At 42.8% G+C, this 24,400-nt stretch overlaps 2 protein-coding genes across 3 annotated transcripts in view; one reads left to right on the forward strand and one right to left on the reverse strand.

The window, feature by feature from the left end:
* Positions 1–2,391: 2,391 nt before the first annotated feature.
* BRI3 (brain protein I3) lies at positions 2,392–17,240 on the forward strand. The gene is made up of 3 exons (XM_074597561.1): positions 2,392–2,665; positions 4,265–4,379; positions 16,852–17,240. Exons 1-3 carry the CDS (start codon positions 2,500–2,502, stop codon positions 16,982–16,984), a joined length of 414 nt encoding a protein of 137 aa, XP_074453662.1. The 5' UTR covers positions 2,392–2,499; the 3' UTR covers positions 16,985–17,240.
* Positions 17,241–18,404: 1,164 nt separating this feature from the next.
* BAIAP2L1 (BAR/IMD domain containing adaptor protein 2 like 1) overlaps positions 18,405–24,400 on the reverse strand; it is a 41,115-nt gene continuing 35,119 nt past the window's right edge. For both annotated transcript variants that reach the window (XM_074597560.1, XM_074597559.1), the window contains 5 exons: positions 23,727–23,934; positions 23,338–23,415; positions 22,837–23,002; positions 19,713–19,753; positions 18,405–19,178 (listed from right to left, as the gene is read on the reverse strand). In XM_074597560.1, coding sequence (XP_074453661.1) covers positions 19,103–19,178; positions 19,713–19,753; positions 22,837–23,002; positions 23,338–23,415; positions 23,727–23,934 — 569 coding nt within the window. In that variant the 3' untranslated portion in view covers positions 18,405–19,102. The remainder of the gene's footprint in view (positions 19,179–19,712; positions 19,754–22,836; positions 23,003–23,337; positions 23,416–23,726; positions 23,935–24,400) is intronic.

Here is a 24,400-nt window from a genome sequence, read left to right on the forward strand (position 1 = left end):
TAGGAAATGGATTTTGTGAGATTTGCAGCAGTTGTGACTGATACATTTGACGTGTGTTCAACCCAGTTGCCATTTTGAACAGATGGAAACAAGACTTTTGTCTTGGAAACGGGACTGCACAAGAATTTAAGGAGGATTTTCTAGGATTTTCTCACTTTGGATTTCGAAGCACAGTCCTGTAAGCCTACAGGATGGCAGATGAATGATGATCCAAGGAGTTCATGCTAAGTCATTTACAACCAGTACACTTTTCTTAGGCTCATTTACAGGACCTCGCATGTGAAACCAAATGAACACTCTCCGGAACACTAGCGGCATTTAACTGTTGTGGTATGTACCCAGCTGAGGAGTCTGCTGGTTCTGCTATCTCTGCAATTGGATGTAAAAGTTAGGGGTGAATCGGTGCCTCAGGAAAACTCTTGCTTGCTGTGGCTGCCTGGTGCTAAGCCCCGCTTTGTTCAGTTGCTGCTGTTGCAATAGAGAGTTACGTTCTGTAAGGAGATAACAAAAGAAAGGCTTTGAGAAAACAAACAGCTAAGTGGAAACCAATTTTCATGTTGCCATCGGTTTGAAAAGTGGATTTGCTGTATAATCCTGGGACACTGGGTTAATGTGAACCTCATTTCCAGCCTGTGAAGGTGCACCCCACGTCTTCCCTGAACAGGCTCTGAGGCCTTGCAAAAGAGAGAGAAAACACCCAGAAACCCTTTCCTACTTCAGCCTTGTGGTTAGCGCGTGACTCAGGAGGAAGGTCATCTCAGTTGAAAGTGGTTGCCCTTGTCGGCTCTGGAGATTTCCCTCGGTTTTGCCCACAGCAGCAGCTGAGGATGACCCACAGCGCACCATGGCAAAGCCAGGGTTTGCATCGAGATGCAGTTAGGGAAGGTCTGCCCCTGCGACTGGGACATACCGCTGCCCTAGGTGAGGCCGCAGTGCTCCAAAATCCACTTTGTGAGTTTTTTTGATATCCTGCTACTATGAAAGACTTTGCTTTGTCCAAACCATAGTCAGATATTTTAAATCCTGTTTCGCTGTTTTGCAGCTGTTGTCCTAACACAGCCAGAGATGGTTCATACGGGCAGCTTCCCTACTGACGGCTCTTCCGCGCTTTCCCAAATCTCACTTCTCCAAAAGGGGGATTTTTCCCTGTCACTTGACATTCATTTTAGGGAAGCATCTTCCCCCTAATGAGGAAGTACTACATTGCATTTGTGCTTTTAGATTTTTCTTTCAAGAACCTCATGTAATATTTATACCACTACAGTTACAGTGAGGAAAAGCTTTCCTCCAAGTCAGAGCAGCCTTTAAATGTCACTTTAAATGTCCAGCCGAGTTGGGCACTGCAGACCGGAGGGAGGGGATGGGAAGCAGGAGGGCAGAACCCTCTTGCCATTGCGTGATGCTTGTATTTTGGGTCGTGTAGTCTGCATCCCTGCTTCAATAACTTGTTTGATTTTGAGGCAAATTGTTTAATCTCTTTCCTTTTTTTATGTTTCCCCCCCCTTTCCTATGGAATGGGGAAAACCTTCCCCGCTGCATAGGGCTGCAGTGGCGGGGGGTGCTGGCTGTGGGGCCGGGTTGGTACCTGCGGCCAAGGACAAACCTGGGTGTATTGAACAAGATGGGGTGAATGGGACAGGTGAAGGGTTGAAGGAGGGATGAGGCCTTGTTCCTTCAGCTCGCTGTGCGGGGAACCCCAGCACCCCCGCCTTCCTTGCCCTTTCTTTAACTTTAGTGGTTCTTCGAACCCTGTGAGTTTTTTTCCTGCCTTTTCCTTGGTCTCTTTTCAAAGACTTTCCCTCTGTCCACACATCCCGGCTCTGTCCGTCCACACTCAGGCGCGGCCCTTCCCCGCAGGGCTTGCTGCAGAGCACAGCGCCATTTCCTGCTGATTTTTGCTTTTTCCGCGGACTGTGGGTGCTGTGTAAACGCCAACGCACAGAATACATATATATTTGTGTGTATATATACACAGGCGGGCATGTGCCCGGCACACAGGGTCCCGGCACACAGCTGCAGCCATGAGTGGAGGCCGCTCTGGGCGCAGCGCGCGCTGACTCCGTGCCGCTCCCTTGCGGCCCCGGGGAGCGGACGCCCGGCGTGCCGGCCGGGCCCGGGCCCGCAGCTGCTCGGACCGCCGGTTTCCCCGGGGCTGGGTGCCGGGCAGAGCCCCGCAGGGAGGCGGCCCGGCTCAGCGCGCCTCAAGGCGGCTGGAGGCGGCGGGCTCTGCCGGTGCGCGCGCGAGGACCGGCGGATGCGCGGCCCCTTTAAGGCCGGGCGTTCCCTGCGGGCCGCCGCGCGCTGCTGGGGGGCAGCGTCACGTGGGGCGCAGTCTTGTGACCAGCCGCGGCGCGGCGCGCGCGGGGAGGGGCTGCTCCCCCCCTCAGCGCGCGAGGCGGCGGCGGGCGGGGCCGCGGGGCGGGGCCGGGCCGCGCCGGGCCGGGCGCTGGGGCGAGGGCGCCGCTTCCTGCCGGCCCCGCTCGGCGCCGCCGGCCCAGCATGGACAACAAGCCGCTGCTGCAGGAGCGGCCCCCCGCCTACAGCCCCGCCGCCCAGGGCGCGGGCTACGACTACGGGCAGAGCAACTACGGCGCCATCCCCGCCCCGCAGCCCGGCTTCCAGCCGCCCCCGCCCTACCCCTACCCGGGCGCCGCGGCTGCCGCAGGTGGGTCTGAGGCGGCGGGGGAGGGTGGGCCGCCCGCTCGGGGTCGCGGGGGGGGGCGAGCGGCGCCCGGCCTGCGGACGAGAGGCTGCGGACCTGCCCCTCGCTGGGACGGGGGGGGTGGGTGTGGAGAACCTGAGGTGACCGACCGGCGCGGGGGGGCGGCTGTGGGGAAGCTCAGCCCCCGGTGACCGGAGCGGGGGCGGCGGCTGAGGGCCGTGGCCTGCGCCGCAGAGCGGCGGCCCGGCAGAAGCGCGGGGAGTCTGGAGGCTCCTGCCTGGGGCTTCCCGGCCCGGAGCGGGCGGTGGGACCCAGCGTTTGGAAGTGCCTCCTCCCTCTCTTCCCCCCTCACGTGGGGCCTCTCAGGTGTAGCGTCGTGTTCGTGCTTCGCCCTCCCGAAAACAGCGACCGAGTTGGCACGCATTCCTCGGGTGTACGGGTTTTCCGCCTCAAAACAATGGCGAAGAGGCACAGCTGCGCCAGCAGTAAACAGACTCCAAACTTGCACTTTTCTTTGCGTGCACTTCGCTGTACTCTGGTTAATGTTTGTTTTTTCTGATGCACTTCAGTAGTCTCGGAGAGACTTAAGCAGGTGATTAGATACAGTGCTTTTATTAACTGAATTAATACGAACCTCCGTCAAAAAAAGAAGTGGCCTCTCAGAAAGGGCTCTGTAAGGGAATGCTTCAAAAGTTACAAGAAATAAGCTGAATGCAGCAGACAGACCCCAGTTATCAAGCATTGAGTTGAATCTGGGGGCTGTAGATTGATTTCCTGCTAATAAGTTGGAGCTTATTTTCCTACAATACAAATATAACTGATTATTTTCAGTTTAAGTAGTGAGGTTGGTGGGCTTTACAGATGCATAACTTGGTTAAAGAAAATCTGAGAACTGTGCCCTGGGAGAGAAGCTCAAAATGGATTGTATTTGGCAGAGCGTACCTTGACTGTATGATTACACTGCATACATCTCACCATCACTTTAAAAAGCTTTTTTTTTTTAATTGAGTTTTTAATGTTAATGCAGTAGTTAAGGGCTTGTGTTTTCTAACTACAGCTGTTAAAATGACACTCGCTAGCTAACAACATGGGTTTTCTGAAAGTTTGGGTTTTTTCTCCTGTGCTATGCAACCTGCTTCCTTTCCACTTGTATCCTACCTCTCTCTCCAGTTACAAACTTAATATGTGGAAGTTAAGTTGGAAACTAGAGGAATAGTTATTCTGTTTCAACTAGTTTGTCCCTTGGAGTAGGACGTACCTGATACATAATGTCCAGAAGTGAAAGCTGTGATGGTTGTTTGTTTAAACTGTTTTACCCTAGTGCTCAAACAGCATTGAAATTAATTCTCAAAGTTAATTATTAGCTCAGTGTCCTCTTTAGATGGTTAAATTGTGCTTGATACTTGGGTTTATGAAGTGGCTTTGCTATTAGATGTGCTGAGTAGCATGTTCCAACTCTGATAGAGCTTTTTAAAGTGCTCAATCAAGACTACATTTCTATTTATTTTTTCCACGTTCTGTTTCCATACTTTTAAATTATTATCATAATTCTTTCTGCCTTTTGTGTGGTAATTGAGTTTTTTTTCTTTTTCTTATTTTTAGGGTATGCTGTTCCTCCACCAACATCACAGCCAACCTATTCGAGCACGTACACCATTATTCAACAGCCTGCTACCACCACTTCTGTAGTAGTAGTTGGTGGCTGTCCTGCTTGCAGGTAAAATAGCTCTCTAGATGAGAAATAAACTCAGTCTTGGGTTTTATTTTTTAAATTACAGGTATCTGTATAGTTGTTGGTTTTCAATAGTTTCTCTTTCTGTGTGTGTGTTAGAATTTAAATAATTGAAAAAGCAGTGGAGTGCTTTCATTTATGTAGTGTGAGCTTGTCCTGCTGGGCTCATATTTTTAGTGAAAAGGCAGTTCAGTCACAGATATAAAGGGTCAGCTCTTGGAGGAGAGGATGACAGGAAGTCCTTCCCAATGTGTTTATGCCCAGTGATAGAGAGTAGCATGATTTTATTGTGAAACTTTCTGTAATCTTTGACCATAGTCACTTCTGCTTATCTGTCAGTCCTGTGGAAGGGCTTCTGCTCTGTGGTGTGTGTCCCCATTCCCAACAACCACACTGTGCAAAACCAGGCAGGGTGATTGCCAGTATCGGTTGAAAACCATCAGTATTTTAAGACTTTAATAGATCTCCTACTTTAAAAGCCCTCTTACTGCAGAAGAACAGGGAGATTAAGAGATTTGATTCAAAGTGTTAATCTGATGAAGTGGTGAAAACCCGAAAAAAGTGGTCAGCTATTAGTTGAAGTTGCAACAAAAGAACGGCTTCCCCCTCGGAGATCAACAGCCATAAAAAAAGGGAAGGAGGCACTCTGTTTCCGCATTAGTGCTGTAAGTCAGCTCTAGTCCCTTTGCACTTCTCGGTTCCTCTCGTCCCAGGGTATTAACTACTGGGCGAGGGCAGCCAGATTGCTGCTGGTGCAGTTCAGGCACCGGTGTGCCTGGCCAGCTCTGACTCAAATGCAGAATCATTCCCTTTCTGTTAAAATGTATGGGAGTTACCCTTGTGGCATCTTGCGAGGAGGCACGTAGTATGCTGCAAGTCTGAGCCCTTGCTTATCCGTTTCAAAAAGGGTAGGAAACAGAGGCACTAGAATAGCAGAAATGATACCAGGTTTCAGCGTGGTGAATGAGATTGTCATAGTGGCACAGGCTGTCCCTAAATGCCTCTTGGTTTTAGAATTGGTGTCTATCTGAGAGTCAGTACCTGCCTTTGAAGGTGGATTCAAATAAGAAGTATCTTGTGGTGCTATGTCAAAACAAATGCCTGCTGAAGTGACACTAGTTAAGGCTGAAAAACCTGTACCAGCTAGAGCTATTGATCTTGAAGGTGTATGTTTTAAGCAGCGAGGGGACAATAACCACTGAGCTCTTCAGAGGCTATGGTAGATCCTGCCATCTGAGTAATTACATTACAATGCTTATGCTTTAGCTCAGCCAGAAGACAGGAAAGATGTTACATCGTGCTTGGCAAAAGGCAGGCAGTGTGTTTATACAGACCTTTTGGCCCTAAACCTAATAAATCTCAAAATGTTTTACTATGGAAGTGGTCTTTGTGATACCTTAAGATTGGTAGACTCTTGCTGACATTCTTAGGATTTATTTTTCTTTTTGCTGGAAGTTATCCTGGGATGTTCTAGGAGACAACTTTGAAAAAATCATTTGCAAGTATAATATCTAACTTTAGCCAAATTTGGGAAAATGAGCTATCTTTTGTAAGGTGTTTTTAAATGACCTCACTTGAATAGTTTTCTTAAGTCATCAGACTTGCTCTGCTGGAGGGTACCCAGTGCTCTGTACGTTATGGACTCCTTCCTTAAAGCAAAATACCCTCCACAAAAACCTTGTTTACTCTTGGATCCTGAGGTTTTGTTTTAGGCTGTGGAAAAAAAAAAGTGAGGAGAACTATGACACGTTGATTTCTATGAGGCATCGTAGTGCACTGCTTAAATTGTGGGACTCGGTACTTCTGAAATACTCTGGATCAGGGAATCCCAAGGACGAGTAACTGTATTAGTAATGGTGTGCCATAGTTTTCTTTGCAGTATCAGTGTGCTTTTTCCTAACTGTCTTTAGAGGAAGAGTCAAAGTGTCAGGGTAGGAGGGGAAAAAATTTCGTATTGCTTGTCTTTTGACAGGAGTTGATAGTCTGGTACTTGAAGAGAAAGGGCAGGGAGGCTGGGTGGGAAGCACAATATTTGAAATACTCATGTCAACACAAAGGGTCAGCGTTCATGTGCTGGATGTTTACACTGGGAGCTTCTCTGAGGGAAAGAGCTCATAATCCTCTTTGACTTCTCAAGACCTTAAATGTAGTTCTAGTTTATTTCCTTGGCCTGGAAACCTATTTTATGAAGAATGCAACATGCAGCTACACTCTGAATACAACACTGTACAGAAAAGTTGTCGAAAGGGCACTGATAAACATAAACAGCTATTAATGGTACATAAAAAAACTTTGTTATTAAACTGCTGAGTCAGTTGTCCTGCCACTCTTCTGATGTGATGCTGGGCATGGTCATTAGAGAAGTCCATCAGCTTTGGATGATGAGGAAAAGGCTTTGTTTGTGGCTGTGGAATAATGTAACCGATAGTGTAGGCTAAAGCCCATCGAGAGGATTTCTACCGTCAGAAATACAAACCAATTTTTTGCACTGTGGAATGTATGAATGTTGCTAATTGAAATCAAAACCGTTTCCAACTTAAAATATATGGTGTTGAGGAGAAATAGCCATTGTTGGTCTGTTATTTGGGTAGGAGTCTATTTTACTGCAGTCACGAATGATTTTGGGATTAGTAAGCTAGCTACAGTACAGTTGATCTTTAGGCTTGATTTGTGGTATGAAGTAATAAAAAGTACAAAGTATCTGCAGAAGTAGCCTCTCTACAAATGGGTAGTGTGCCCCTGGTCATGATGTAATTGCATTTTTTTCTTCTCTCTCTGAAGCATTGCTGCATCTGAGGGATGACTGCTGTCTTGCCAGCTGTAGCTGTTGCTTAGAGTTACTCACTAGTCAGATCATCCTCATTCATCATTGGTCAGTGTTGCTTTCTAATTACAGACTTCAGTATTAATGTATGTTCCATCCTTCCTTGCATTATTAAAATGTCTTGGGTGGTTGTAGTTGTGTTGTTTTAGTGTGAGTTCTTCTCCCAAAATCGATGTACAGAGAATTAAACTGAGTTGCAGAATATGGTCAGCTTCACTGCTTGTAGTTGACATCTAAGGATCAGCCAAGTCCTGCTTTTAAATTATTTTATGTTCCCAAGTACAGATTGAGTCATTACAGTCACTAACTTTAGAGATCCAGCTGTGTAATTATTTTCTTAGCTTGGAGAATGCAGGCTGGCTGCTTCTCTTGTGGTCACTTTCATTTTCTCTTTCTCTGTCTTGTGTTGTTGGATAGAACAAACTGCAAAGGAATGTTTGCTTTCCTGTTACTTAACAGAAGAGATATCCCTTTAAAAACTGTGAAAACGTTCTCTTGATGTGATGTTTGCAAAAGCCGGTTCTTTCAAAATCTGGGACCTGGGCCTGATTTGCTTGGGCCCTGTTGGGTTTTTATTTTCCTGTTGAACAAGTATTCAGTCGTAGAGAGAGGACGTAGAGAGAGGACTACTGCGCTGTGGCAGCTTTCTCTTCTGACAGTTACAAAACATCTGCTTGAGAAGTACTGTAGTGGGTCCCAAATTATAACAACACTGAAGCTTCTTCCAGGACTGGAGGATGGGACAAGCTTGATTAAAACTGTATTCTCAGATCTCTTAAAGCCTTCTTGCTGCCATGATGTTTGGTGTTTTGTTTTGGGTTTTTTTGTGTTTTTTTTTTTTTTTTTTTTTTTTACTTTACAAAGTAGTGAAGTTCTCAGGTTTTGGGTGAAATTTTGTTTTCTTCAATTAAGTGCATCTCTCCTGAGAGAACAGGCTCTGGGAAAATTGCACTTGGGTGATAAAGTCCTTCAAAATTTCAGTCTTTTGTTTTTTCTTTGATTCTTTCAATCACAAACGCTATATGCAGTTTGATAGAAGGCTGTTCAGGATATAGGTTTTCTATAGTAATTCTCAACAACTATATTTAAAACTGATGTAAATATTCTTAATAGAATTTAGTAATATATGCTTGTTAAATATGCAAGCGCTTTTTTTAAAAAAACCAACCACCTAACTATTTAGAGAGCATGTCTGATACCCTGAGGAAAACCTGCGGACTTCCAGTTTCTGACAGCAGGCTGACATGCTAGAGATCCTTTTGAATCCTGTGAGTGAAGCCAACTACGAAATAGCATTTCAAGAGTGCTAGGAAGAGGAATAGCTGTAACAGTGCAGCAGCTCCTGGCACTGGTCCTTGTCACAAAGATGATGAGGCTGTGCTGGGAATCGGCATAGCTCCCTTATGTTACAGTTTGAAGCTTTTTGTAATCGTATGCTATTCAGGCAGACTGGGGCATTCATCCCTGCTGTGCTGTAATTTGGTGGCTGGAGCAGTTGGGGCATGAAATTCAGCAGTGACTTAGGCACGTGATTGCAAAGAAGAAAGCCTTGATACAGCAGACTTGAGCGGATGCCCTGAGGCTGCCATTTGGAATTACTGACCAGGATAGCTGTAACTTTTTCCCCCCAGCCCAACAGCAGGGGCTCGCAGCTGCTTAGCAGGATGTCTGCTCCTGAAGCCCAGAAGAGAAGAGGTGGCGAGCCTGTTAATAGGGTTCTAAATGAGAGCAGCACAGCCCTTGCTGAGGATTTTTGTTCTACTGCTCTGAACTGATTTGTGGACAATAATCAAAACACATTTTTTTAATAAATGAGACTTTATGCAATGAATAAGATACAGCAGGAATATATTCCTTAATGGAACCATATAAAAATGATAATCTGATCCCTAACACCCAGTCTGTCATTGGGCCTGAGTTGATAGATTTTTTTTTTTTATTATTATTAGTGTCACCATTTGTCATGGTGTCTGTATTTTGGTAATTAGGATTTCTTTGTAGCAATGACTTGTTCTGGGTGAGAGAAGGAAACTGGTCTTTGTTGGTAACCAGAGGTGATGCTGCTTTGGCTGTGTGTGCAGACAAGTAAGGCGTACCCACACCAGATCTCAGTCTAGTTCTTCATGGATAGGTGTCCACCATCTACAGAGAATTTTAGCTGGCATGCTTAGCCCTCATTTGTGAGGCTAGGCTGTTGGTGTGAAGCCATGAAGCTTGTCTCTTAATTAGTGTGTTCTCAGGACTGGAATTAAAGCAGTGGTGCTACTGCATTAGAGAAGGCTGGTGATTTGTAGGTATTTCAAGAAAGACAACAGCTAGATAAAGGCTGTACCCTTGCCAGAAATTCTCTGGCTCTGCAGCCAGCCCTCCGTATGGGAACTGGGACCTAAAGCATAAGGAAGTTCAGGTAAATCTGCAAATACTATGGTGTCTCTTACTTGAAGGTCACTTATACGGATAATTGCACTTACATACATGTACTGCTTGTGTTGAGGAGGGCAAGCCAGTGGCTATGTATAGATTCAGGCTCCTTTCTGTGAATATGGATCAACAACTATTGAATATGCCTTCAAGCTGAGGCTAGTGGAGCTGGCACCTCTCTTCATGGAAATTGAAACTGTAAACATCCCATGCTTACTCAGTAGTTGTGTATATAATTGTCAACTCCTCTGCTGCTTGCAGGTGAAATTTAAACATGCTTAACCTAGCTGCTGTTGTTGCAGTAGCTAGGACAGACGTAAAGAAAAGCTATCTGTCTTTGTTTTCATGTTCAAAATGAAAGATTTGGTGTGCAGCTTCCGAAGTCGGTGCTTGTTGCTAGTCTGATGCTTTCACTGAAATCTAAAGTTAAAGACTCCACCAGCCTCAGTGGCAGGAGAGATGGGATACTGATGTGGAAATTCCACTCGCTTGATCAGTGAGGGAGTATCTGTGTAGAAGACAGCTGGAGACACCCTGAAGTGAAGTGCAGTTTCTTTTCAGGTCTTGCAGAGCTTGTCGTACAACCAAACTGTCTCTGATTACCTGGGATGACACTCCAACTTTATTTGTAACGAATGAAAAATGTTGATAAGCACACATTGAAATACTGTGATGTAGTGTTAAGTCTAAAAATGCAGGTGTTAACTGGTACTGATGCTGTGTTTGCAGATCTCACTATTGTCCCTCTGGTTCTTAGCATTTGACTTAAGATATTAACGTTTAAAGACTTATTTTCAAGAAGGGGGTTGTCTGAAAAGTAATTTTGTTTTAAATACTTGTCAGCAGGAATAATTGACTTTACTTCATGGAGTTGGCAGCTGCAGTTATAGCTTAAATCCAAGACACTGCTTGCAGTATAAATAAACCTTTCCACTTTATTTTTAGATTGGGAGTGGTGCAGTTTTAATCAGCTTTTATGTGGTTTATGCTGTAGAACCAAATTTATGTTTGGTTACATTAGTGAATCTACAGTTTGAATGTGGAGTCTCTAATTACTCTGCAGCTCAGGTAAGATACACAAGCAAAAACTAAAATACTAATTCTCCATTATAAAAAGGTCAGGCTTTTTCTTTTTCCTTCTAAATTTAGTAACTGGCTAAGCAGTAGCTAGATAAGTGTTCATCTAAAATTAGGTGGTGACACAAACCAACAGAAGCTGAAAAGTGGTGTTGTAGTTAATGCCGTAGTAGCAATTGCAGTGCTGTAGATGTGATGGGAACTGGCTCTGGGGTACCAGGTACGTCATGGTGGTGGTCACGCAGGTACAGTGCGGGTGAGCTTTCTGTGCAGCTGCCTGCTCTGCTGTTGGCTTCCTCTGCTGCTGACCCAGCAGTGCTCCCTGCGGCAGGCTGGGCCTCACCAGTCCTTGTCCCTGGGGCTGGTGTTGAATATGAATGGCGGTGTGGGGGGGTTATTTTTTTCCTTTTTTTTTTAATTGGCATTTTGCATTACCACAAACACTTCCTGAATAACTGTGTAGGGGGAAAGGAGTTTAAAATAAATTCTATTTTAAGTGTCAGGGACATCTGCTGACCAACAGACTTGGACCTTGCAAGCTGATTACAAGGTTTGATTGTAATGGGTTAGACAGCCGTCATCTACGCTTAGGTTCGCAGCTACTTGGGGCTGACCAGAAGTACTCCGATTGATCCCTCTCTAATGTTTAATTAGTGTGTTTATTCTTTAAGGTCAGATCAAAATTAGGCTGCTTGTATTCTTAACTAAACACACTGGCTTACTTGTCACAGAGGTAGACTTCAGGGCAGGAACTGAATATGGAATTATTAAGAGACAAGGAGAAGATTTAAAAACACTAACAAAGCAAGAGCTCAATGCCTGCAGGAAGAGAATGCTCTGTCTGGGTGAATGAAAAAGATGGCATTAGTCTAAGGCAGGAAATAACAGTACCCTTAACGTGCTGCGTATGGCACTTTGCATTTCCCAAAGCCATGTTATTTTTGGTGTCATTGAAATGTCTGGAAAAGGGACTTTGCCTTTCTTGGGTGGATCTGTAGTCCTGAAAACTGCCTAAATCTTTAATTACTCAGAAACATCTAGATTGTGTCTGAGCCTCTCAGTATGTACAGTATGTTACTGGGTTAACCTGTGGAGGGGGGAAAAGGAGAGGCCTTGCCTCCTGAGCTGCTGATTTTTATTTGGTCTGAGGGTGCTCAGCATTTCATGTATTTCTACAAGTACAAATTGCCATATTCAACTCCTGCATCTGGGCTTGCCAGTTTGGTTGAACACTGTTGTTCTTTCCATCACTGTATCTGTAACCAATCTCACTATTTAAACAGTTTTGAATCGTTTAGCATTTCAGTCCCATTAGCAGATTCTTCCCAGGAGATGGCACTTCTAGTAGCATCTTCTCCCTGGTGACTGGTCGATGGTATGAGAGCCTTGTTTACTGACCCCATTCTTTAATTGCAGTCTAACTTTGAGGGTCACTTGCAATGTAGTTTTACACTTTGAGTGTCCAGATATGCCCCAGGCAAAGAAATTATGCTAAAGCTTTCCTGTTAGCTTTAAGCCATGCTGCATAACCCTCCTCATACGCCGTAATATGCTCCGGTAGGACAGCTAAGTGGAAGTCTCCGGAAGCAGGTGTTAATAGGAGGCTCTTCAATTCTGCTTTAAAAGTCAGTCTAATAAAAGTGTCTCTGCTAGGGTTAGTATGCTCGGAACTCGACCTAGCAAGATTTTGTCATTTTCTGGCAGAGGCTAATGGTGTAACAACTGTTTTGGGATTAGGACTTGAAAGCTGGGTAGCAAGGGTAAGTTGATGGGAGCTACATTTTCTTTACTATTTTTCTTTCCTTTTGACTCTCTCTCATTAATCCATGTCTATTTTTTTTTTTAAATGAGGACCACAGTCCTATATACAGTGATCTGGATGAAGCATTAATAATCCAGAGTATATGGAAAAAGTTTTACTTCATGATATGCCTGCCCCCTGTACAGTATTTGCCTTTTTCCTACTAGTGACAGTGACTGCTGTTCTGTTCATAATTTTTCGGTAGCTCTTTCCAGATTTCTTGCCCTGGCAGTACTATCTCCTCTGCCTCTTTCCCCATTGGTATTTCACTTTGCTGGGGAGTGCTCTGTGCTAAGAGGGGAAGGGAAGCAGGCACCACTGCCATAGTCCGATGGCAATGCTGGGCTGAAGTTCTTTGTAGCAGAACACTAGACACAGACTAAAGAGAAATATTAATGAGGCTGAAGCAAATCTAGTGCCTGTAGTTTCTCTGAGCGCTGTTTGCTGAGGTGATGCTGGGCAAGTGTAGTGAGTCAGTGACTCGTGCCAAGACAAGGGTGAGTTTCTGCTTTGCAGCAGAAGTGGCCTGGCTCCTTCTTGTCTGCTGGCACAGGGTGTAGTTTGTCAGCACTTTTGCTGTAGAGGAAGAAATGCGTTGCATGCCGGGTGGGGGGTACACGGCGCCTTTCTCTCACCCTCATACACCCACTGGCCATACTTGCCAGCAAGCCAGTAGAAGTGTAAAGGCTAGCTGATGGCACACAAAACTGTTCATCATTCCCACAAGAAACACTTGCAGTATCAGCTGGACAGACGTAGGCCTTGCTAAACCTGACCTACAGAAGAGAGCTCTGGTAAACTGCATCACGAAGACCATCCGTAATGCTGTTCCCAAGAAACTTGCTTGTGCTGCTGCTGAGTGTGTCTGTAGTCGATGGTCAGTATTAAAACTTGTAGTACAAATTCCAGAAATGAAAGTGGTGGGATTGTGTGTTAAATCCACACATTCTGTATGTCAGCAATTCATGGCAAGAATCAGTACTTTGAATCAAATACAAAACTCTGGTAGGTAAGATGGACCAGCTGTCTGGTATGGCAGTCTGTTTGTTTAGGTCTCATCGGTGGAGACAGTCATATCCTTTTGGAGAAGATTTAAAGAAATCTATTTCTAAAGAAAAAAGTTCCACTGTTACCTTATGCTCGATTCCGTCAACATCACTTTTACTTCAGCTGGAGAATAAGGTACTACTGATACTGCAACTACTGTACAAAGTACTCAGTAAATGTTAGGGTTTTTTAGTACTTCTGGTATTAACAATACTATCTGTGGGTGACAAGCCAGAACCATTGTCCTTTACAACCTGTGCTGACTATCAGTGTGCTGAATATGGCAGTTCCATCCTGGAGAAAGGTGGCTTTATGAATTTGAGCAGTATCATGGATTCTTTTAAAGTTTTATTTTAAGCCAATATTGATATCTGGATTTGTGATTTGTTGACAGGTATGGGAATAGGAGGTAAAAGAATGGAGAGAGAGGGGTGAAACTTTTTCCATGTTTGAGGAGGCTTTCCTAGAAGAGCTTTAAAGCCACGGGAAAAAAAGGTGGCACCTACATCACTGAAACTAATTCTACAAAATGTGTTCCGGCTCTGGGAAAAATGGTAGGAGCTGAATTCCTGGGGAGTTTATCATAAAAGCAAAATGCTTCTACAGAGCTGATCTCTTCATTGTTCCTATCTCTCTGGACACACAGATGTCAGTGTTGAAGGGTAATCTTACATTGTTGTGGCAAAATAAAGTGCCTGCACTGAGAGATGGAGCTCTGGCAGCGCGCATGCCAGACGTACAAGGAGCTGAGGGATGCTGTCGTGCTGAGTTTGTAGGAGTAGCCACAAGGAACAGCACCAGCTACAGAAGTGTGAGCTTTGGGACACCTGTATGCTGAGACTAGAATCCACATGGTGATTTGAGCGTTAGTCTACATCTTTTAACTTGCCCCTTAAAGGAGTGTTATTTGAGGATATGTAACTATAAAACTACCACTGGGATCAACTGTACCCTGACAACACCTTTATACCAAATACAAAGTTGATGTCTGTGACAAGAACTCTGTGGACAGAAATAAATTAAATTTATCAAAAGGAGGGGACTGATGTTGAAAGCTTAAGCTGAACATGGCATTGTGTAAGCAGCAGAATATCTAGAACACTTCGAAAAGCATTTGACTTCTTATGACAGTTCAGGGGAAGGAGAATGGTTCTTAAGTTTAATCAAGTTGTGATGTTTTAGTCAATTGCAGTAAGGAAGTGCTCTCTGACTCTGCACCTTCCTTCCTTCACTCTGTTTACGTGTACAGTTGGTTGTGACTGCTCTGGAGGGAAACAACTTGTTGGCCTTGGCACCTGCTGCAGCATGTGTTTCAAGGTCACTTAGCTCTTTTTCTGTAGACTTTCCCTGCACCAGGGAATCTAAAAGGACATATCTTGTTCAAGTGTTCTGATAAACTCCAAATTTTTGACTATTTAGTATAGTTGCTCAAATTTCTTAAGTCTGAATACTCAGGCTTTACTGTCTGTCTTCATTTTGGAGGATGTTTACACAGAGCACTTCAGAAAGAAGTTGGGGATAAAATTAGAAGCCTGTTCAGGTAAATTTCTGCTGTCACAGAAGTGTGCTGAAACCCGACTTCCCATGTAGATTGGTCATTCTGTCAGGACTCATCTGGAGCCAATGGCACCAATAGTAGGTTCTCCTACAGTTCTAAAAGACATCAGGTTTTGGAAGTAGAAACTGGGAATACCTACTGAGGGTTACTTTAATAGTGATGCATGTTTGGCCTTTGGATTTTTCTAGCTACCAGAAATAAACTTCTTAAAGAGCTTATGACAGTAGAGCCACACCTCTGAGCTGTTCTGGTGGCTTAGGGAATCTGGATGTGAGGAGTGAGCAGCACAGTGCTGCACGCACTTATTTAATTGGCACCTTCAACAACAAAGTGCTGACACTTGAAGTACTCTTTCTCTGTAACTCCATAGCTAGAATTTTTAAGTCCTCCTTATCCTGCTAAATTGTTCAGAGCCCTAAATGCCCAGTGCACCTAGTCCCTTGCACCTTAATTATACTGACTTGTTCTCTCTGAAGAAAGATATGCCAGCACCTCTGAGAGCATGTGCTGGCAACTGCAGGAACCAGACATTGCCAAGCTGGGTAGTAATTTGAAGTAACAGACTGAAACAAACCTATTTGCATCTCGCTGTCTGCAGTGGTGAATGAGCTGGATGTTTCACCAGAAGCCCTTAACCAGAGTTACACAACTCTGCCCATTCGAACCTTTCTCTTAGGAAGAAGCTGAGAAATCATCAGATCAAAAGTTCTGGAAAACAAGGATTATTTTTTTTCTGAAAGAGCTCTAGTGCGCATATACTGTGGGAGACATGAGGTTGAATGAACTGAGAGGATTCACCCCAGCATAACTGTGGAAACTAGGCAGGCAAAGCATATGGCACAGGTGCGTCTGTTGTAAAAGACCTAAAAAGCTGAGAAATGGAGTTGTTTGGTGTGCAGCACTGGTACAGTTAAATCTTTAGCACTATATCATTCCTGAAGAGTCAGTAAATCATTTTAAAAGCAGGCTTCTTCTCATTTTTATGAGGGTGAACTTCGGTGTTGCTACGGTGTAGTTCTTGAAAATTGTATCCTCACCTATACAGAAAAACTTGACCCCAAGAAGGGCTAGGCAAGGAATAAAGTTTGATTCTTGCTTACAGTCTGCGTCCTGAATGTGTGATATCTTATTTCCGTGTAGTTACTGGGCAAGGTTGGTTGAGCTAGGATGCAGCAGTATGGGAGAAGAGCTGTGACTTTTCAGTCTGTAGGGACCAGAGATGGCTGCAGAGGCACAGGCTTTCCCGTCAAAGCTTTCTGAAGGGATGGCGCTGTCACTTGTTCCGACTGTACAGCAAGCGCTACAACTCTGTGTGCCTCAGTGTACTTGCACTAACCAATATTTGGCGTTGATACACCAGCTCAGAGGTGTGGTGGCTATGTTTTGTTCCACATACCAGTCCTGGAGTGCAGGGATAGAGAAATGGTTGCTGCCTGGAACTAAACAATGAGTTTGAATTAAACCTTTTAGACTTCTTATCTACAGTCTGATCACCTGCAAATTTCCTGGTTTTCTTTATGTGGTATAATTCAAAACCTTCTGTTGCAAACTTTGAAGATAAAAGCTTTTAAAGGGGCAGAAAAAAATCCAAACTACCAGCCCACATTCTTCGAGCCTTCTCTTGCTATATAAAATGGTGTGTTTTTTAGTGACTGCCAGATGACAAAGTGGTAACTTCGGGGCAAACTTGGTGGGTGTCCTTGACTGTGTCTGTTTTCCATTTTTACAGGGTTGGCGTGTTGGAGGACACCTTCACCTGTCTTGGTGTTTTGTGTGCCATTGTATTCTTTCCAATTGGGATTCTGTTCTGTCTGGCACTGAGGCAGAGAAGATGCCCTAATTGTGGGGCAGCTTTTGGCTAAGGGTGTGAACATGGACGTGCTTATGGAAGCTACAACTGTTAGCATACTCTTTCTAATGTAAATGTCATGTACAATCATTTTATTTGCTTCAGACCTGTTTTGTAAAGTGTGAAGAAATTTAGTCTCTTGCATGTAATTTAAACTTAATCTTTTATGAGCATGTGCATTGCAAAACATGAAAACCCAACTTGTTTTCCATGTTTAGTGGCACCTGTTGACAACTAAATAAAACTGCTTTTCCTTTTGCAATCCTCAATTTGTGGCTGGATTATTACTTATGTGACTAATGTGTCTGATTGATAACATGTAGTCTGACAGCGGAGTTAGTAATCCTAGCTACAAGGAAGGATAAATATTTGCCAGAATCCTTGTGATAAAAAGAGACATGGTTTCGGGCTGTACTTGTTTAAGCACATCAGATGCTTTTGAGGAAAGTGTTGGAAGTGCTGTGTGTGCACTACCTCTCAGTCTTCTGTAAGAGGAACAGCCCTGTTGTAATTAGCGAAGGTTTTGCTTATGACCTCCAAGGGCTGCAGTGGCAGTGTCTCAGCTGCTGTAGCAGAAACTTCCTACCCCTGTGGAACTGGTGTTAGTTCACAGACAGCAGTTAAGTTGTGACTGCGGCAGGGCGTTCCTCTCTGGGCACTGCCACATATGAGCTGCCCTGCGAAGGGAGTTTTGCATTTGAGATTATTTAATTCTGATACTGAGTTATTGAAAGCTCATACAGTCCAGGTTGAGCTGCTTCCAACATGCTTTAGAAAAAGGGCTCAGGTGTTAAGTTATGCTTCTTGAAAAGCTGGTGTTTCAAAATGGGATAGTGGATACTTAAGCAGAGTTCATAGCAAAAGTGTCCTCAGCCTTGAACTTGAAAGGAATTGGAATGAGTGGACTCTACCTCTGCAGTCATCACATGCTCATATACTATTTTCTGATATTAAGTAATTGAAAGGCATTTCACATGACTTGAATTCACTGTTTATAATAGTAGAACAGGCACAACAAAATGAATATCCAAGGCATGCTGTAGGAAGTGTGTGCGTGTGTAAAGCAGAACGATTTAGAGTAAGGATCAATCACTGGCAGTAGTCGTGATACAGACTTCATAAGGCAAATCTGACCTGAACCGTACAGCGATAGAGCAGCCATTGCTGATGCAGAGTGAACATCCAGGCTGGCTTCTGGGGGGTTATTACCTAGGGAAAATCTTTCAGACAAGCTAACTCCATCGGTACAGTCCTGCTCGTGAGTTAAAAGCTATACGTCACTTCCCTCAGATACTCTACTATCCCAGCATCTATGCCATTGCTAGGCTCCTTAGCCAAAAATTTTCAAACCTAATCTGTTTTTCTTGTTTGGAAGGCTGCAGCAATGCAGTAACGTCAAAGGCAGCTTTTTATATGAGCATTTGAGAAAAAAATCATGGCACTGTTTTATTATGACTTTTTATAAGACTAAAGTTTGACAACGTGTTTTAAAGAAAAAGTTATCATTGAAGAATGTGTTGACAGTACAACATGAGACTTAAAGGTTTATGTTAACACTTGAAAATTTGTATCTGAACACTAAGCAAAGCATTACAAATTGTCTATTCTTAGAGGATAAATATTTATTTATAACCTAGGGTGTCTTTCTTAAACAAAATAATGTATAATCACTTTATACAGGCAATTCTCTATTCTGGAATAAGGCAGTTGTTACATTATTCTGTTTGGAAAAAAAAAAATCATAATCTTTTTTTCTTATTTAGTAAGCGGCATATGCAGGCTTATATTCTAGAACTTACCATTGCAGTTTCCAAATAATGAATGCCAAAGATTCAGATTTGTGAGCTATTAGTTACACTGGTTCACTAGAGTATCCAAACTATATCTCCAGTATTTTCATAATTCCTACTACAAAAAAGGCATACTGTAAAATCAAGCCAAAGTGCTCAAACATTAGCCCAAAGCAATGAACTCATTAGAAAGTTTAAGGTTTTTTTAAAAATCAGGATCCATTCTGGTATGATTCTATTGTACAGGAATTAAATACATTTTTAGAACACGTTTGGATAGTAACTGTCATTACTGAAAATGCTGTTTATAAGGAGGAAGTACACGTGTGTGGACCGTATATTCATCGAATAATTGGTGCTGATCTGTCATTTGTTACTGTTGGTCTGAGTTTCACAGTCGCAAAAGGATTTTCTCCACTGAAAAGAAATGCACAAAGTTACTGGGTGGCTCGCTGCAATTCCGAACCAAATTTAAGCCATGCAGTTTCTTTATCCAAGTTGTCTGAAGACAAAGTTACGGTTTTAGACTAAAGGATTCTGTGCAACACTCAGTTTAACTTGAATTTTTAAAGGAAGCTTACATCTGAAGACTTGCTTTGCAGTGATCCAAAATTTGGGAAGTTAATGCCCAGTTAGATCGGGACAATTTTTTAAACAGCTCCCAGTATTCAAATATTTTTGTTTTTAACCCTCAAAGATATAGTTTAAGTCCTGCTCAAACTCCTGGAGAAACACTTATTTTTCTGAGAAGCCTATGTGTTGTATTTTACTTGATGCCACTCTTGAGAAAAGTGCAACCAATTTTAGCCATAATGTTTTACCAATGCCTAGAAAAAGTCACAGAGTAATTAAAGAAAAACATCCTTATTTCCCCTCACAATCAATACCATAATATAAGCCAATATAAAAATCAACACAACCAGATTACTGTAAAATCTTTAAAAAATATACCTTAGAAAAGGTGGCTTTACAATGCCATTCACATCCGGTTTCTGTAAAAGAAAAAGATATTTACATAGATTCACAAAACCATGCTACAGTGAACTTGCTCTCCTGCTGAGGAAGAGAGACCCTAGCGTTCAAACAGGCTAAAATATTTAGCCATATAGAATAATTATTGTGAAGTTCAGTTGAACTGTGGAGTAGTTCTGGAGAGGAAGTCTCTCAGAACATCAAAATTCGGAAGTTAAAAAATGGCGTTAACATTAGCCAGCGTTTTTTTTGTGGTGTCTGTCCCCCAGTTAGAATTCTGTCCTAGTCTGTCAACTAAATGATCTGCCATTCCTTTTGGTTTTTCGGTTCAACAAGAGTCTTAGTCCACAAGCCTTACGTTTATTCCTAAACGCCCTGAACTAATGCCACAGACCAAACAAGGCAACGTAAGGCAACTCCTCTTGAGAGCCAAGGGAGGGCATGAGCCACACTGAAGACAGCAGCAGAGTCCGGTGACAGTGGGACAACTGAGCAAATCCAGTGATTTTAAAGCTCTACAGTAAGTCACCTTTCACTTGTCACAGGGCACAGCACTCGCTGTACTGCTCGCTTGGCAGCTTCCACCGGCCAATCCATCCTTTAACTCCTGCGAACATCACTGCATTTGAAGGACATGTTGATCCCATAGGTCTCAACAGCCAGGCACAGAATAAATCAACCAGTGTATAAAGCTGCCATTTCAGAATTGTAAAGGCTCACTGCTTCTTTGTCCAAAATGAAAACCACAAATGTGTCAAAATATAGATGCTTGTCTTCATAATCACTTTACAAGTTGCCAGATGCTTGATTTGAAAGCGACTGAACACTCAAGTTTACATCTTACTTCTTGATATTCATTTCATGCATTGGAAAAGGTTTCTTCCTCATAGGAAAATGATGTCGTAGAACCATGACATCAGGGCACAAATTGTTTACTTCCTACACACCAAGGTTCATTTAGAAGAGGAGAAATAAAACCACTTACTCGAATGTGGATTCAAATATGCTATATTCAAATCTATATGCTAATATTAGGTGGTTCTGACAAAAAAAAAATCAGCTAATCTTTTAATAGGAATATTTAGATGAAAAATAATATCACAAAACATAACTGGTCTAGTCTAAATGGAGTAAGATCTCTGAGAGGAGAGGCTCAAGTCCCTGTTAAGGAGCTTTCATCCTTTTTTTATGAAAGGTTCATCATAGCTTTGCTTCTAGTTCTTTGCATTTTAAGGAACACAGGTTTTTCCGTAATAGAAAGCACTCGCCTTTTCTCCCCTCCCTGCCCGAGCAAAGATACTGTCTTCTTTCAGTTTCTGCATCTGCAGGGGGCTTGTGGCAGCGGTTAGTAGAAGCGCGTAGCTGCTCCTCTGAGACAGCTCTAGGGCGGCCTTCCAGAGCCAAGTACAACGGGAGGGAACGGTTCCCAAAGGCCTGCAGAGCTGGACCTCCAGCAATTCCTCACATTTTTTATATTTGTAAAGTTGGTGACCTGTTCTTCTTTTAAGAACTAGATACAAGTCTATGATGTGATGAGAAAAGTGATTTCTTTGAAGACACACTATTAACTCAAAAAAGACAATACAATTTCATTTCCTGTCCTCCCATTTGTTAAAAGTTCTTTCTCTGTGCTTCTGAAATGCAGATAATAGTTTAAAATTCAGATGCTGCTGACAATTGATGTCATTTGTGTTGTGCTTGCGTCTTTCCAGTGGCACTTTTGTTCTAGAGTGATGTACTGCAAGTTAGTTATATTTTTTTTTATTTTTAAGTGAATGTATTTTTACTTATTTTAAACACAGTTCATTCTCTTTGCTTGTCAATGTAACAAACATTTGTTAACCCCCTCCAGTGCCTAATACCTCTAAGTGAAAAATGCTGTGGATACACCTGACAACCTCTTCGTAGACTTAAACGAAACAGGAGAGGAGGCTTCGTTTCCAGATGCCTTTGCATTTCACAGAAGTACTGTTACAAATATTCTGTCATCCTTTGAACTTAAATGGACTCTTTCACCCCTAATCAAGATGTGATGCAACCGCCTTCCAGTTTCTGCTTTTTAAGTTCATTTAGTTAATTTTACTTCCATAAAGTACAAATTTACAAAGGCCACTTCAATTTCTACTGTATGATTCAGCAAATTACTTAGAAAGAAAACACATCTGTCAGAAGGAGAACCCAAAATTTGCTTAGATGTTACACTGGTATACAAAATATTTTAGTCATGCTGATAAACAATAAAAAGTAAATTTTTTAACTATTGGCAGCCAACTACAGGATTCCTGACCTCTGAGAAGTTTGCTGTGGTAGTTACTGATGGACCTTTGCACCTTACTCTGACACAGTCTCTCAATTTTAGCAGTGACAGCCATTTTACTTAATGTATAAAAAAAAATAATCACAGAAAGTTTCTTTGCTATCAAAGTGTGATCTCTGCTTCAAGAGGCTTTTTGAAGGGTCTCAAAAACCACTAGATACACATCAGCAAAATACTTATTTAAACAAGCAGCAAGAAAAAGACTAGTAGTTGCTTAATTTGATTAGACTAGTCTTCGTTTTGAATCATTGTTTGAATGCTGACTTAATAGCAGAAATACTAGCTTTATATAGCATTATCTATTAATAAAAACATATTTCCACTCAGCTATGGACATTACGTAGACATTACTTAGTACATACATCTCCACAAAACCAACACTAACTTTCATGGGGCTGCGTAAAGCATTCCTGAACGCAGAGTTCATGCTGCTTTAAATCCCCTGTCCCACTCTGGCTCTAAAATCCCTGAAGATGATGCATTTGTACTACTTTCTGTGCGAATTCCATGTTTCACAGATGTCATTCCCGAGAAGTTTGCTATGCAGAGCAAGTCTCCTAGTACTCTTGTTATATCCCTGACCAGTTCTCCTCCCCTCCTGTTCCTACAGATGGATGCAGTGCCGACAGCCCAGGACGCCCCGAGGTGGCTGCATGGACGGGCTGCTCCAGTCAAGAACGAGTAGCGCAGGTAGAATGTGCCAGGGCCTCATTTAAGAGCTCAGTTAAGTAGGCGAAGAGAAGCAGGCAGGGCAGAACATTTGGATCCATGGTACAGATTACTTACCGGACCTGCATTTTCTGGTCTGTCGCTTGGTGTTTTAACAGTAGTACCTTTGGAAGGCTCCATTCTTTTATCTGTTTGTACGGACCCCAGGTAGTCTGGCGGTGGGAGGACAACATCACCTTTTTCCACAAGATTTACAGAACTAATACTACGGATTGGTGCAGGGCTGCAAGACAGAACCCCAAAATAACATTTTCAGTTTCTATAATACATTTCTCTTATCTGTAGCTCCAGGAAAGCACAAAAGTGTGTGAGCTAAGTTAATAAAGGCGTACGATCCACTGAAGTCAGTGGGACTCTAAAAGATAAAGTTGGGGCGAAGCTGGTTCTTGGGTCTTTGTGTAACCATTAAAACATGTTAATGTAATCAAGGCGCCATGCTACAGACTGTTAGAAAGTATATGTTACTGAATAACACAGAACATTAGCAGAAAAATAACATTTTTAATAGATGTTTAGAGAAGGTTTGGGCATTTCTGCAAGTCCCACCCAAAACGTTACCTTGGCACTGGGACAAATGCTTTTTCTTCTGCTGGTTCTTCTAGTGGTCTGGTATACGATGATGGAAACCATCCTTTTCTGTAATGGGAAAGTTTTTTCAATTTTGTATTAGAAAACAGGAAAGATCTTTCAAAGACAACAGTGGACAAAACAGTAGAGGCTGAACTGAGATTTAACTTTTAGAGACCTGATTTCTGATGATACCAAATTAGCGTACAAAATCTCCCTAAAATAAGTGCAGTGATTTACCTTACAGAAAGAGTCCAAGTCCCCAGTCAATGACAGCCAGCAAAAAAGGTAAAAAACCGTTTACTAATATCTGCTGGCAAAGTCTGATGAGACACGTTTTTCCTGCCTGTTCAAATTGGGTAATACCCTGATTATCTTACACTTTAGTTGAGTCATGTTCCCCGTAAAGCCAGCCATCCTTTTCTTCAGCTACAAGAAGCGTGATGATATCCCCCTGTGCAAAGCTAAGCAACGTCTTGTTACTTCCAGCAGTATGTGGGAATATCGTCTTTACTTTTTGCCTTTTCATTATATTTAGTCCCGTCGCAACAGAAGTTGAACGCGATAAACTGGCATCATCTGAATTCTCTGTCATAAAAAGAAAAGCAAAGCAAAAAAAGCAAAATTAGCCAAACACTAACAAAATTAAATACAATTAGTAGTCTAACAGGAAAAAAGCAGATAAAAATACTGAAGTGCAAATCAAGTTCTGAGACTCTGTACTGCTCTGATTTCCACTTAACCTCAATTATCTGCCAATGTTTCTTATCACCATGGAGCTCTTAATAGCATGTGCATTTATATACACCGCCCCATCACAATAAAGTTCAATCAACAGGCTATAAAGAGTTAAGTGAGTTGTAACTTGCTACCTTGTTCCTCTTCTGGCATGAGAAATGTTAAATGTTCACAGCCCTAAAAGACCTTTGAAAGTTTTCCACTCTAAAAAAATGTAACTCTCTATAAAGTCCAAGATATCATTTTCAAATGTACCTAGCACTCAACTTCAGCTGAACTGACGAGAGTTGCAGCTACTTGGCACTTTGCAGACACC

Source organism: Larus michahellis, chromosome 8 (assembly GCF_964199755.1).
Source record: "Larus michahellis chromosome 8, bLarMic1.1, whole genome shotgun sequence".
Classification (NCBI taxonomy): Eukaryota; Metazoa; Chordata; class Aves; order Charadriiformes; family Laridae; genus Larus; species Larus michahellis.